General features: G+C 36.2%; 1 protein-coding gene across 2 annotated transcripts in view; it reads right to left on the bottom strand.

Annotated features, from left to right (window-relative positions):
• Positions 1-1,676: 1,676 nt before the first annotated feature.
• Positions 1,677-13,495, bottom strand: part of EFL1 (elongation factor like GTPase 1) — an 80,378-nt gene continuing 68,559 nt past the window's right edge. For both annotated transcript variants that reach the window (XM_009807748.2, XM_009807750.2), the window contains one exon: positions 1,677-2,186. In XM_009807748.2, coding sequence (XP_009806050.1) covers positions 1,998-2,186 — 189 coding nt within the window. In that variant the 3' untranslated portion in view covers positions 1,677-1,997. The remainder of the gene's footprint in view (positions 2,187-13,495) is intronic.

Genomic DNA, 13,495 nt, shown 5'->3' with positions numbered 1-13,495 from the left:
CACTTCTTGCAGGTTGGTTTGATTTTCTTCTGCCGGTTAGTGGAGTTTTTGCTCTTTACAAATAACAGCGTTGCAACATCCTGAACTAAGATGCAATCCAAAAATAAGCCATAACAAAGTATGAAAGCTACTGTTAAATCTTTTTAAAGCTATGTTAAGCTCTTTCTGCTTACTCAAGTATAGTAGATTACAGTTAACAATTACGCAGTCATAACTGACCAACCTGTCCATGTCTACATCACCTATTCAAGCACCTTTGTGACTGCAGGCCAGACATCCCTAACTCTATCTTGGATTCAGCTAGCAGGGTAGCTGTATTAGCCAAGATCTCATTACAAACATTTATGTCTTGACTGTTTTCTGCAGGCTGCAGTAAGTTACCAGGCCTTCCATGGTTATACTAGCTGGCAATGCCCAAACTACCTAAGTATGTTTGTTCAAGCTCTAATAGGGCTGCTGCGCAGACAATCCTTGCAAAACAACAGCAATTTATGGAACCACCTTCTAAGGAAGGCAAATATTTCACATTTGCTTCAGTAATTCATGCATACAATCTTAAAAGGGAACATTTCCATAACGAAAGCAAACAAGCTGGAAAAGAAAAGGCTGCTATTTAAAATAAAAGTTAAGCATTCAAAATCATTCTACTTGTGAAACAAGTAACAGTTTTCTTTCCTGTAAGAAGCAAAACTGATATGAGTAACTTCTGCCTGCTGCATTAATTGACACACAGAGAATATTTATTCAGAAAGAAAAAGTAGGTGCGAAAGGAGTACAAGGCAATCACAAATTAAAGAAATGGTTATATTCTGGAAAGAAAAAGACAACCCATTTGCATGGTTATTTGAAACAGAACTCTTTGCTAATTGCAAAGACAAGAGGTAGCAGAAAGTCAGCTGGCACAAGATTTAAGGACTTATTTCCCATTCATTTAACTAAATATCAGAAGCTCTTCAAGGACACCTATCTATACAAATCTTAACCTTCTAGAATTCTTGTCGTCTCCTTCTACAAATTTAAGCAGCCAAATGAGAACATAATTCATACACTATGTTTCTCTTCTATCCAAGGTTTCCATTTTTCTTAACTAAAACGTACGCCCTATGAGGACTTTTTTTCCTGTTAGTCTTGGTCTGAATCATTTTGGAGCCTTCTGCATCCTAGACACCTGCAAACAGCAAGACATTTTGTATATTTTTGCAAGTGTTTCCCTTCACTGAATTCAAGACAACAGGCTGAATGGGTAGAAATTTCTGCCAGAGTCTGTAAACACTTGCAGGATTGGCAGAGGTAGCTGTGTACCTAGTTCAGAGACGTCAGCTCCCAGCTTAGGATAATCATATAAACTTTTTAATAAGATGTGTTCTAAGGAGGGAAAAAAGAAATCTTGCTTGGTTTGCAGTGCTTAGTCTTCCACATGTGCTACTTTTGCCCTCTGATTTAAAGAAGATACGTTACTGATTTAGATGACTGCTTACATGAGGAACGGAGTAAAACAAATAGTTTAGAAACTCCTAATAGGCTTACATCTATTTACATATAGGTAAGTGGAAAGTACTGGTGAGTAAAAAACACATTACAGAAATTAAAATAAATTTAAAAAACAGAGACAAAAACGTTAAGAAGCTAAATTCAGTGCACAGTTTATTTGCAATAAACTAGCTAACCAGCTCTAACTGTAATTATATCTAATAAATCAGAAAGAAAGAAATTAAATTAGGAGTTCCTAATCCTGTGAGAGAAAGTTCAATAGGACAGTAAGTTTTAAAAATTGAGACCAATTGCAATGAATGTGCCTATATTTTATTTAAATAAATAAACTATTTTCTCTGTATAAAAGTTGGAAAGACTTAAGTTTGTGAAAACATAAGCCACAGACATAGCATGTAAGAAAAGTGGTGTCAAAGAACAACGTCCAGATGAAATTTTGAATCTGCTGCATAGAAAATAAGCCACCCGCACTTAGCTGAGTCAGGAGAGAAAGGAAGCAGACACAGCTACTTATTTCTACTGAGAGTTCTTTGCTTTTCAGCATGCTCCACAATTTTTTCTTCTACATAAAGTCCCTTTCGCTTTCTTACTGCATTCATGTACTTGCGGGCCTGGTTCTCTGAGTCTGCCTTTTCCCCAAAGTGCAAATATTCTTCCTCAGTGGTTGGTACCCAGAATGGGTCACTTGAAATGATCTATAAAAAGAAAAATAAGAAGTAGTACAAAAGTTTATTAGTACATTTCAGGTAATCAGTCTCTGAAGTAGAGCAATATGAAGTAGAGCAGACAGAGTTTTCTGGAAGGCCTGCAATTAGCTTTTTCAGTAGAAAACAAGAGTTAAGATACATTATGTAGCATTTTCCATAAGAGGCCCACAATAACTTTTCAAATTCAGTTTCACTTATCTGCATGCAAAATTTTTTTAAAGCAAAATAATGTTCAGAAAATTCTCAGTTTTCAAGAAGGAACTCCTTATTTAGAGTATTATCTCACTACAATTTTATCAGAATTTATAAGAACTGAAGGTTTCTGCTCATTTCTGTGCCCTATGCTCTTTCTGTGCCCTGTGAGTTGGACAGATGGTTTAAAAATCATTGTTTCTGGTGCTAACATTATTTAGTAGCGCTGTTCTTGCAGCTTAATATCTCAGGGGCCCTCCTCTAGAAGAGATTTCAGATCTAACCTGGTCAGAGAATAACTGGACATATCTGTATCCCCAGTTCATCCTATATACCCTACACTTCTCAGACTACCGTAGAGAGTATGCCAAAGATGTAGTTGTCTTACAAAGTCTTTAAAAGCTTTCCTCGTTTCATCCTGCACAGCAAAGCTACAATATTTTTAATTCCCCAAGAAAGACTGAAGAGATATTTACTCTCTACCTTTGGACTATGTAGATTTCACACAAATTCTAGGCTTAATGCTTAACTAGCTAGCCAAATATAACAATTTATTCCATTCCTGTTAGTGACTCTCATATTACTTTAAGAAGTTTTGGGTTTCCAAGTATATGTTTTAAGACCTAAAGAAAAAGGAGGACCCCCTTTCAATTCTAAGCTCCTAAGAATCCACCTCAGTTCTACTCATATGTTAAACTGTTGCAGGCACCAGAAATTACTTGTAAGTCATTAAGAGCAATCATCAAGTCTTAAGCTTATATAAGGTGTATGTGTAATCAAATCTGGGAAATGCTCCCTACTGAACTAATGGCTGGGTGACCAACCGAAAATTGTATATGGTTATAGTCCCAAGATTTAATTTTCCTTCCCATTAGTGGACAACTAACCATAAAACAGAGTAAAAAAAATACTGTAGTTAATAAGCATTAAGGAACTTAGTGAAAAATAACAAGATCACTTTCCAAGAATGCCAAACATTAGCATTAGGAAGGGATAAAATTGACCGTATTAGGTTAGATAGGTTCTGTTGCAAATTTAAAAAATACTTTTTTCACTTAAATGATTGTAGATTTCCTCACAAGAGGCAGTTACAGGTAATATATTTTTACTAAAAAAACCCAAAGGTAATACTGTATCCATTGTATCCATTTCTTAAACAAAATCCTCATAGAAAAAGGAGTGCAGACAAGTATTAGTTACTGTAAGAATCATGACAGTTACGACAATAATTGAGGACATCACTCTATAATAATTTATGACATATATAATATTAGCACTAAAATTAGTAACTGACAAGGAGAGAACAAACTTCCCTAAACTACCAATTTTAGCTTAGTGTTGTAAACCTTTTCTAGTGTTATAAACTTTTTCTGACAAATACTTTTAATTGCCATATTATATTTCAAACCCAGTAAAATTTCTTAAAGCTTATTTAAGTTACACAAACTAGCAAGAACAGGAATTAAAAAATGATGGCTTAAGTTGGACAATTTTCCCCAGAAACATCAACAATTGTAAAGTCTTAATTTAGTATCTCATGTTAAATAACACCTAAGACATCAAATAAATTACATACACTTTATGGGGAGTTAGGAAAATGACTACGGCAGAAGATGGCTATTTTGTATTAGGTAACATTGTCGGTTCAATCCTGCAAAGTAGCATGTTAAGCCCCTAAATCAACAAAAATAGTTCTACTTTGTTACCCTTAAGTATATACACAGACCTGGTAAATTAAGTGGAATATTATTCATGTGCTGAAAGTGACATCCAACCTCAATTATTTACGTGGGAAATGACTGTGCATAGGGTTGCCTGGCTGAAAACCAAAAGCAAGCAGAGCTCAGAAATAAACAGTATGGAACTTAGCTTTCCAAATGTTTCTACATTTATTTTTAACATAAAAGTAAAAACTGTCTAACCATAGAAGAATCTGCCTGAGTAATATCCACTCTGAAGTCTTGTACAGGGCCTTATAACCAATGCCTAGAAACTTAAAGGTGATTCTTTGACAGTTTACATCAATAAAAAAAGAATGGTCCCCCTTCTTGGAGAGCTTGAAAGTTTTACCATTATTTTATGAACTAGAAATAAAGAAAAGGGGCAGTGAAGACTACTGGTGTTTTTCCAACTTTTGGGCAAAAATTGCATGTTGACTTGATGAAGTTGTAGTGATGTTTATACTGAACATCTTAATGATGGAAAAACAGCAGGGACTTTCCCATTCATGATCTGCCTAAAGAGCTGAACAAACAAAAATTTCAAAGTCCAAGAACACATGAATAAGAAAAGGTGATTCATGCTCAGTGGATTTGCTCCAGACTGTACTGCTGAGGGAGATTATACAGCTACAAACTATGATAACTTAAAAGGCCGTTACTATCCCCTTTGATGAAGTTTTTTTTACATTAGCAAGAAATCTAACACCCAGAAGTCATGCAGAGAGAGAGAAACACTGAAACAGTGGTTCTTGAAGAATGAATACAACAGAGAAGTCCAAAAGTATACAAAATTGAACTTACAGATCTAATCTACCTGTAAATATTTAGATACTGTAGTGATGGATGCTTAAGAAAATCCCCAGGTTTGACAGACCGGCTCTTTCAGTAATTTATGAAAGACTTGTTCTACTAATGTTAAATGACGTTTTCTACTGGATATTTCTTCCACTGATAATAATTCTTTATGCTTCAATATGTATCTCTAGCTCTCAGGAAAGCCGACATAACAGGAGGCTCAAATGTATGTACTATTTAGTATTGAGTAGCCAGCAAGGGTAAACCTGCAAACTTATTGCAGCATAGGGCTACAGAATCCTGAGTGAACTTTGTACCGCTACGTGATGCAGAGCAGCACTGTAAAGAGACATAAATTAGGTTTCAAAAGCCACCTCAGTACCCACAGGAGCTAGCTTTGCTTCTCAACCTGTCTAAATAATTCAGGGACTACATGCTGCTTCTAGAGCAAGTTATGGTGGCATTTGAAAATTTCCTGTTAGAGGATCATGCCTATCTGAATGGTGCGGACACACTGCAAAAGATGAAGTTAATTAGAACACACTATTTGTATTACCACACCATGGTAAGTAATGAGAAAGAGGAAGCCAGATTACTGAGTCAGCTGGAACTTGGGGCATCAGCTATGCATCTCCTTTTAAGAAGTTAGCAAATAGCCATGTTAATGTAACCCTAATATAACTACACAGAGGTGTTACTGACACAGCAATACAAAAAAAGTAGGAAGTTTTATTTTTTAGAAGTTCTTGTTCTGTAAGTGAAGGAGAGGGCACAGATGAGACTGTCCCTCTTCTATTCACATCATATTAATGGATCAAAGCAGATGCACATAGCAGGTGGCATCCATCATTCCCCATGCTCTGTTAACACAGTTCAAGCAAGCAAAAGGAAAAAAAAACGTTTCTGTATAATACTCCAAAAGCATTGTCATCAATTTGCTTACAATGGTAGCTGTCAGAATGGTGGGTCTGGGTTTCCCGGAATCAGAGCTGAGAAGCTTTTTAGCCCCTGAGCTATTGTTTGTATTCATGGGAACATGAATACACCACATAGGCATGACTCTGGAATCTGTGACAGAAACTCAGTTGTTGTTTGGATAGAGTCCTAAATGATTAATTAGATTCTAAATGGACCGATACTCTGCAATATGATGTAGCCATGTAACAGAGAGCATTTACTGTGGGATCCTGGAAGATGACAGGATCAAAGCAGAAAAGACATCCAAAAACATTATTTATTCTATGTTCATGTCGCTTTTCATTCAAAATTACTTAAATGTTTCCAAACACTTTTTCAGTACAAAACTAAAATATACAGCCTAGGATTCATTTTTAAAACAGGAATGTGATAGCATCTTAACAGTGCTTTTCCAAAACGTTACACTCCTAAACAAAAACTTTAATAAAACAGAACTGGAAGTTCAAAATATCGTGCCTTTCAAAGCTGAAAATCTTTAAGTAACTCAAGCAATTCAGTTAACCTTCTATCAAAGGTCTTTACTCTGCCTTTCTCTCATTCTGCCTGTATGCCATGTGCCTCTGGGAACCACTGAGCAGGGGCAATAAGCAAATTATTACAGCCAAACTGTTTAAACCGCAAGTATAACAGACAAAAGATGTCAAGAGGAACCAACATTAAGAGAAAGACACTGTAAAACCAATGATGTGATGGTATTGTTACCATTATGCTAAAGTGTATTTTAAAATGTGTGTGTGATCTGACAACTAGAAAATACAGCATGTCTTTTCTTCAGGAACTTTTGCTAGGACTTGGCAATTTTTCTTTCTAACAGCATAAACTAGCCATTCGCCTATGCTTATTTATTATTCAGCACCAGAATAACCTGATGGGGACAACAGCAGCCTTAAGTGCAAACAGCCCAGAATGAACACAATTACTCCTCCAAAGCGTGCACGACAAAGCAGCACAACAGCTACTGCTTCCTAGTTAACACAACCGAGTATTTCTATGCTACATCCACAAGGCTTATTTCTTTTAAAAAGTGAATTACAAATCAAGATTTGTGTAGTGGATCACGGGACTAGCATTTACTCTATTAGAGAACAAGCATTTTCTCTAAACGCAGCCATATAAAATGCAATACAGTAAAATGAATTAGTGCACAGCAGTTGATACAATTCTTAAATCTGTTATCGCAAATGCAATCCTTAACTGATGGAAATGTTCCTTAATAGTATTGTTTAACAGTATCTTCACTGATCTACTTCGTAAAAGTCTTGGGTGATAAAATGTGTTCATATATGACTACAAGCAAATCACTAGAATTCCATTATACTTAAAGGAAAAGAAAAAAAATCAGTCAAATACATGCTGAACAGTGTGTTCCATAGCTCACTGTGGAACTATGAGCCCACTCTAGGTATAAATAAAACAGTGTTTATAATGAAGTCAGCTGGGATTAGGTATTTCAAAAGAAGTGAACAGATTACTTCAACTACTCTAAGTGCAAGGGTATTCTTGAGAAAAAGAAATAATTCTAAAGCAAGATGTTTTATTAAATATCACAACTATTCAAACCAACACACCCAAACAATGAAGTCTCATAAGACTTGTTTAGTAACAGCATGCAGAGTAGCACAGGCGAAACAACTGTCATTTTCATTTAGCCTAACAACCTACACATTAATTATTCAGACAATAAATGCCTATATCTTTATCAGAGACATAATCTGAATACCTGTAATAACTAATCAATAAAAATACAAATACTATGAGTGTACTGTGTTAATACTGAAAGACAATACTGTGTGTACTAAATTCTGCAAATGATTATGTAAGCTAATCAAACTTTTAAATAAGATTTGAGTTAGAACAGATCACTTCCAATTCAAGAGGACTTGGAATTTTAAGCCTTAATTTGAGGATGATTTATTATTTGCATTTCAGTGGCACCCAGATGGCTCCAATAGTGATCTGGGTCCCATTGTCTAGTGTATTTCACAAAAAGATGGTATGAAACAGTCTTTGCCTAAGGCAGCCTAATTATCCAAAACAAGGTTGAGAGAAGCATCAAAAGCAAACAGAAGGGATCTGCCTAGTTCATCCAAAAGGTCAGGCAGATCTGGGAACACAGCCATGTTCCTAGTAGCATTTCCCCTACTGGTCCTTACTGCCTGATGAGGACAGAAAATGTCTTTTGAGCCAAGTATCATCAATGTGGAAAATGCTTTAGTCGGACCATGAATAGAAAGAGCAGTCTTACACTGTCCAATGAAGATTTTAAGACCAGCAAGCAACATTATGGCCTTTGTAAAATGCTTAATAAGAAATCCCAAGAACCACTAAATTCAGTGTGATTGGGCACTAGCACAAGCAGCCCTTAGCATGCCAGGGAAAACATTATGCCAGAAGCTGTTTTTTAAAAAAAAAATAAATTCAAAAGAACCATTATGCACAATTTCAAAGATGATTCAGATTTCAGTGTATCGAAATCCTTTCCACCTTAGAAAAATGATGCTAGAAAGATACCTGAAGTACATTCACAGTTCAAATGGTGTCCATCACTTAGTAATGACATAGACTATGCAACTAAAAGGTTACAGCTGATATGCATGTCTTCAGTGTCTGAAGCAGCCCTGTCAAACAGAAATTCTCTCTACCTTTCAGATAAAATGACAGAACTTTGCAGAGGTTTATGTGAAACGTGACCTTGGAAAACTGTTATATACTGAGTTTTCGGTAATATGCTGGGTAATGCTGTAAAAGTGCTTCTGCACTGAGCATAACCATTTGGATACTGGCAGTGTGCTTCCAGAACAGAGAACACCAGGCAGGGTACCCAGTAAGACTGGGGTCAGGTGGACTGGGGTGAGCTCTAAACAGTGCCTCGTACATTTTTGGGATGTGGAACAGGGGCAGGGAGGAGATGACAATCTCAAAAGTGGATAGAGGCTAATTTCTTGACAACACTCCTCCTGTGACCTCAGATCCAGAAGGACCTGTTATCTCAGTAAGTAAGCCCTTCCTCAAGTATCACACACAGTGTACTGCAGAGGTACCCAAGTGACTGGCTAATTCCTGTATGTAACCCAAGCGGCTACAGAGTCAGGAAAGCAGTGATGGCAGTGTGGCAGCACACCACCACCTAACACACATACCATGCTAGTGTCTGTACAGACAAGTCATTCCTTACTTCAACGTGAAAGAAAATACAGATCCTACAGCGGTGTTGCAAGATGACATTTGGCAACTTCAAAAGCCACATCAACAGTTGCTTTCCATCAACTCCAGTTAAAATGCAGTGATGCTAGCATATGACTAGGAGCTGCCACAACTTGTAATGTAGAGCAGAGCAGTCTGAATACCATTATTGAAGAGATTGCTGTACTACAGCAGGGAAATACTTTCGCTCAGCGATCTACAATTGAAGAATAGATAAAAAATTATTACTAGTTTTGCCATTCTGCTTTCAAAGCAGCCAGGATCTCAGTCTGTCCTTGAAAGAAAGCACAATTTAAAATCTCAAAGAAAGATTCTACAAGTTTGTCTCTTTTCTTGATTGTTGTTTAACCAACTATGGAGTCTTACTGTTTTTATTCAGTGGAAAACCCTTTCATTACAGGTATCTTATTCCTGTGTAAGCCTTTACAGGTCCCAAATGCTTCCCATTCAGAAAGGAAGAGAATATTCTCTGTTGCAGATTCAGCTTCTCCATTTTGCTGTGCCCATTCCATCATAGTGGAAAGCAGATATCGCCTCCTTTCCTGCTTAGGAGTACTGAGTGACTGTGGGAAGTGCTAAGCACCTGAAACACTTCCATAAAACATCGTGCTGGGGATGAGGATTAAGCCGCAGAGGGTGGGAGGAGAAATATCTACAATATGCTAAAGAATTTTACAGAGGCACCTACACATAAATGTTCTCAAAACAAAAAAAGTCAGTTATTTTGTTAAAACACAAACTTTCACAGTGTACCAAATACTTTGTGTACCAGCTTGCCTATTTTATACATAGCTAATCTCTTTATCACATCTTGAAAAAAAGAAAAAACCAACAACTAATTTTCAGCCTCCTTTTTTACCAATTGTTTCACTGCCTTGTAGTCAAAGCGTGGCTTCACAGAATGCTGCCACTTTGCATCACTACAGATCAACTTATGTATCAAATAAATAAACACTATATATCTTCTTCTCAAGATTATTATATATACTTTTATACAGGCATTTAAAAGAAAGCATGAAAACAGATTGCTCTCTTCATGACTAACTTGAAAAAATCTCCCAATTTTATTTCTCTCTGTATTCCTTAGAAGTATTTTCTCTCAACAGCTCTTGATTGTAAATTACAAGGTTTTGCACAAATACAGTATTAAAAAAAAAGAGAGAGAGCAAGCAAGAGAGATGGAAGTTAGAAAAGTTCACTAATTTCATATCCATAGACATCTTGCAAAAGCTTCAAAAATCAAACAAAGTATCAAAGTCATAACTTTTCATTTTCTTTCAGAGGCGGGAGGTTCAAGGGGATACAGAGTAACTTGTAGTCAAACTTTAGATGTTTAACCTACAGAGGTGTATTAGGAGTGTAGATTCCCTGCAAAGTAAAATGAGCATCCAAAAGTATTTCATAATTCAGAGATCCCATTCACAATATATGAAGGGGACAGCCAAGTCCTTAAAATGCCTGAAGTCAGATATGAGAACTCCTCTTCCAATAAATACTGTAATAATGAACATTTACACATTTAGTTATAAAATAAATTCATACAAGTTTATTGTGGCTCAAGAGCATCATCCTTGTTTGTACCTCAATCACTGACAGCTGAGCTTTAGCCTTGACTTCAGTCAGCAGCTATAAATAGGAATTTGGAAATTGGAAAGAAAAAAGGAGACCTGTGGCTCTACTGTTGCATTTTCTCCTATTACTTAAGAAACATGTATTGAGAGAGAAAATTAAAGCCACACCACTACCACTTTTATTTACTATTTCAATTAGCTTCAGGTGTCCTGGCCAACAGAATGAGATTTTCATATTTGAAAGGTTCCAGGTTACTCCTAGAATTAATTTACATGCCTAAACTGTCACTGGCACAATGATGTATGTTTAGTTACAGTTCAAACCTAGTACAGATTCACAGATTCTTAGAGTCTCTCTCATTACCTTAGTCTGCTTCCTGTTTAATGCAGGCCTAACAACCTCATCCAGCAACTTCTATATTAAGCCCTCATCTTCTGAGTTCTAAAATGACTTACAATTCAGAAGGAATGAACTAGAATTCAGAATATAAAACTTCCAGATCCAGAATGCCTCATATTCCTATCACTTGTTACATGCAGTCCTTCTCTTACCTTTCTCCAGAGCCCTAACATACATTCTAGACAATATTCTGCTTAGAAGGGATACTGAAAAATAGTTCAGATTAAACATGTGCTTACAGTGCACCCATGCCCAGCCTCTCCAAGAATAAAAGTCCGTCTAATAACCAATCATAATGCAATTTAAAATATGTGAGTTAACAGGAATACTATACATTTCATAATTTTACAAGTAGATGTGTTTGACTATTTCTGCACTTGCTGAGAATTCAGTCAGCATCTGAATAGAGCCACATGCATTTTTTTTTTTACTGTAACACAGATTTCCCAAATGGGATTAGAGCTGCATTATTCTAAGCATTGTGCAATCACAAATATCTTCTTGTTCAAAGAACCTTATGATGAAGATAAAATGACATGACTGAGTGCAAGATGTAACTGCAAAGAATCAAGACAGAACAAAGAAAACAGGCTCAGGCAAAAACATACATTAATTGAACGTGTACTATTAATTCAAGGATAAAAAAAAATACAAGTAATGCATAATTATCCCGAAGTTATATATTTTAAACTAAGAATTCAGAAGAACGTTTACACTGAAATCTAAGAAAATATGGCCAAGTAAATCCAATACACTTAACATTTGCCTAGGTATACCATAAAGGAGAATATTTGACTAACTTTTAAAATAAATTTGTTTAAACTGGGACCAAACTGAAAGCTCCCGCTAATGGTTATTTGGTGTCATCTTCTACGGGCAGGAATAAATTGTATAAGCATGATGGAAGAAATTAATAAAAAAGGAGTATCTGACAAGATAGTCCTCGATATATGTATTGCTCCATTCCCTGGGGCCGGAGTAATCTGAACTATACAAAATACATTCATTAACTGGAGAAAAACATGGTAATTTCATTTCCACAGAGACAAAAATGTCTCCATTTAAACACAGGCTCTATCACTGACCTTCCTGTGTTTACAGTCTACAAATCATATTAATGAAATATAAGAATAATAAAAAAAAAAATTCAAACCTCATTTCTTTAAACATACTTTATGCATGTGATTTCCATGAGATTAAGTGTTTAGAAGTTTAAAAATACCAAAAAGTGTTTATTTCACTATCTGTAAAATGGGGATAACAACACATTAGAAGGAATCTGTGTAGAGGAATACACATCCCAGGTACTCAGCTAATGAGCCGAGCACACTAAGAAAACACCACTAACACAGAATTAATTCAGAACGTCATGGAAGGGTTTGAATAACATGCAATTAAAGCAGCAACCATACACTCAATAACTTAGGAAATGCAAAACAAAACCAAGTAGCTGCCACACTCCCTTTCCATCTTTAGCACTAAGGAAAAAATAGTGTAAGATTACACAGACAGAGTTCACATCATATTACCTTTAACAATGATACATTAAATAATTGGGATTCAAATAAAATGCTGGTGTTTATCATGTGTGTACATATACCATCATAATTGATCAGTTAACATAGCACTGTCAAAGTCAAGCCTAATACCTGATGAAACCTGATAGGGTTTTTTATTTATTTGGTGTTTCTGGTTTGGTTTGATTTTAGCAGAATACAGAGAAAAAAAGAAACTGAGAAAAGCTCTACAAATTTCTCATGCAATCTGAGACACAAAACCATTTTTTTCTGGATTCTCTGTTGTACCACCACTAGAGATTTTGAAAATTGTATTTATTTAGCAATTCTGCTGATGATGCGAGAGTAGAATACACTCCCTCTGCCATCGCTGCACAGAGCATCGCTAGTAGCTTAGCAAAAGGCTTATTTCGTCACAAAAATATGTGCACATGACTTTCAATGGGACAGAAAAACTAACCCTCCCCACCAACAGATTTGCCAGGTGGAAAGATGACTGGCTTACACAATCATTTTTCCTACTACCACTACATTTTAACACACTAGCTGTAATTATAATCTCTCCTGAGGGTCAATTTTAGAAAACATTGCCAGTTGTTCAAATCTCCCTCTCCTATGCCTATCTATAATTATGTGTGAACATTTTCTTTTGTGAAATTCCTAACATCTGACAGAGCCAACACATATGCCAAGGTTTGGGGATGTGAGGGAAGGTCAGAGAGGCAAGGAGGTTATGTTTTTCCTTAGAGCACAGTACCTACAAATCCTAAAGAAACTGGCACAAAACAATGGTTATCTGGAATTAATGTCCTTCTGACTGATTTCTGACTTCAGGGCACTGATATCAGAGGCCATTCAGACAAAAGACCAGTTAAGCCACAAAACCTCACCAGCTGCACTTCAGAGGAGAACACCCAAA

Source organism: Gavia stellata, chromosome 13 (assembly GCF_030936135.1).
Source record: "Gavia stellata isolate bGavSte3 chromosome 13, bGavSte3.hap2, whole genome shotgun sequence".
Lineage (NCBI taxonomy): Eukaryota > Metazoa > Chordata > Aves > Gaviiformes > Gaviidae > Gavia > Gavia stellata.
This window is presented reverse-complemented; position numbering and strand designations above follow the sequence as displayed.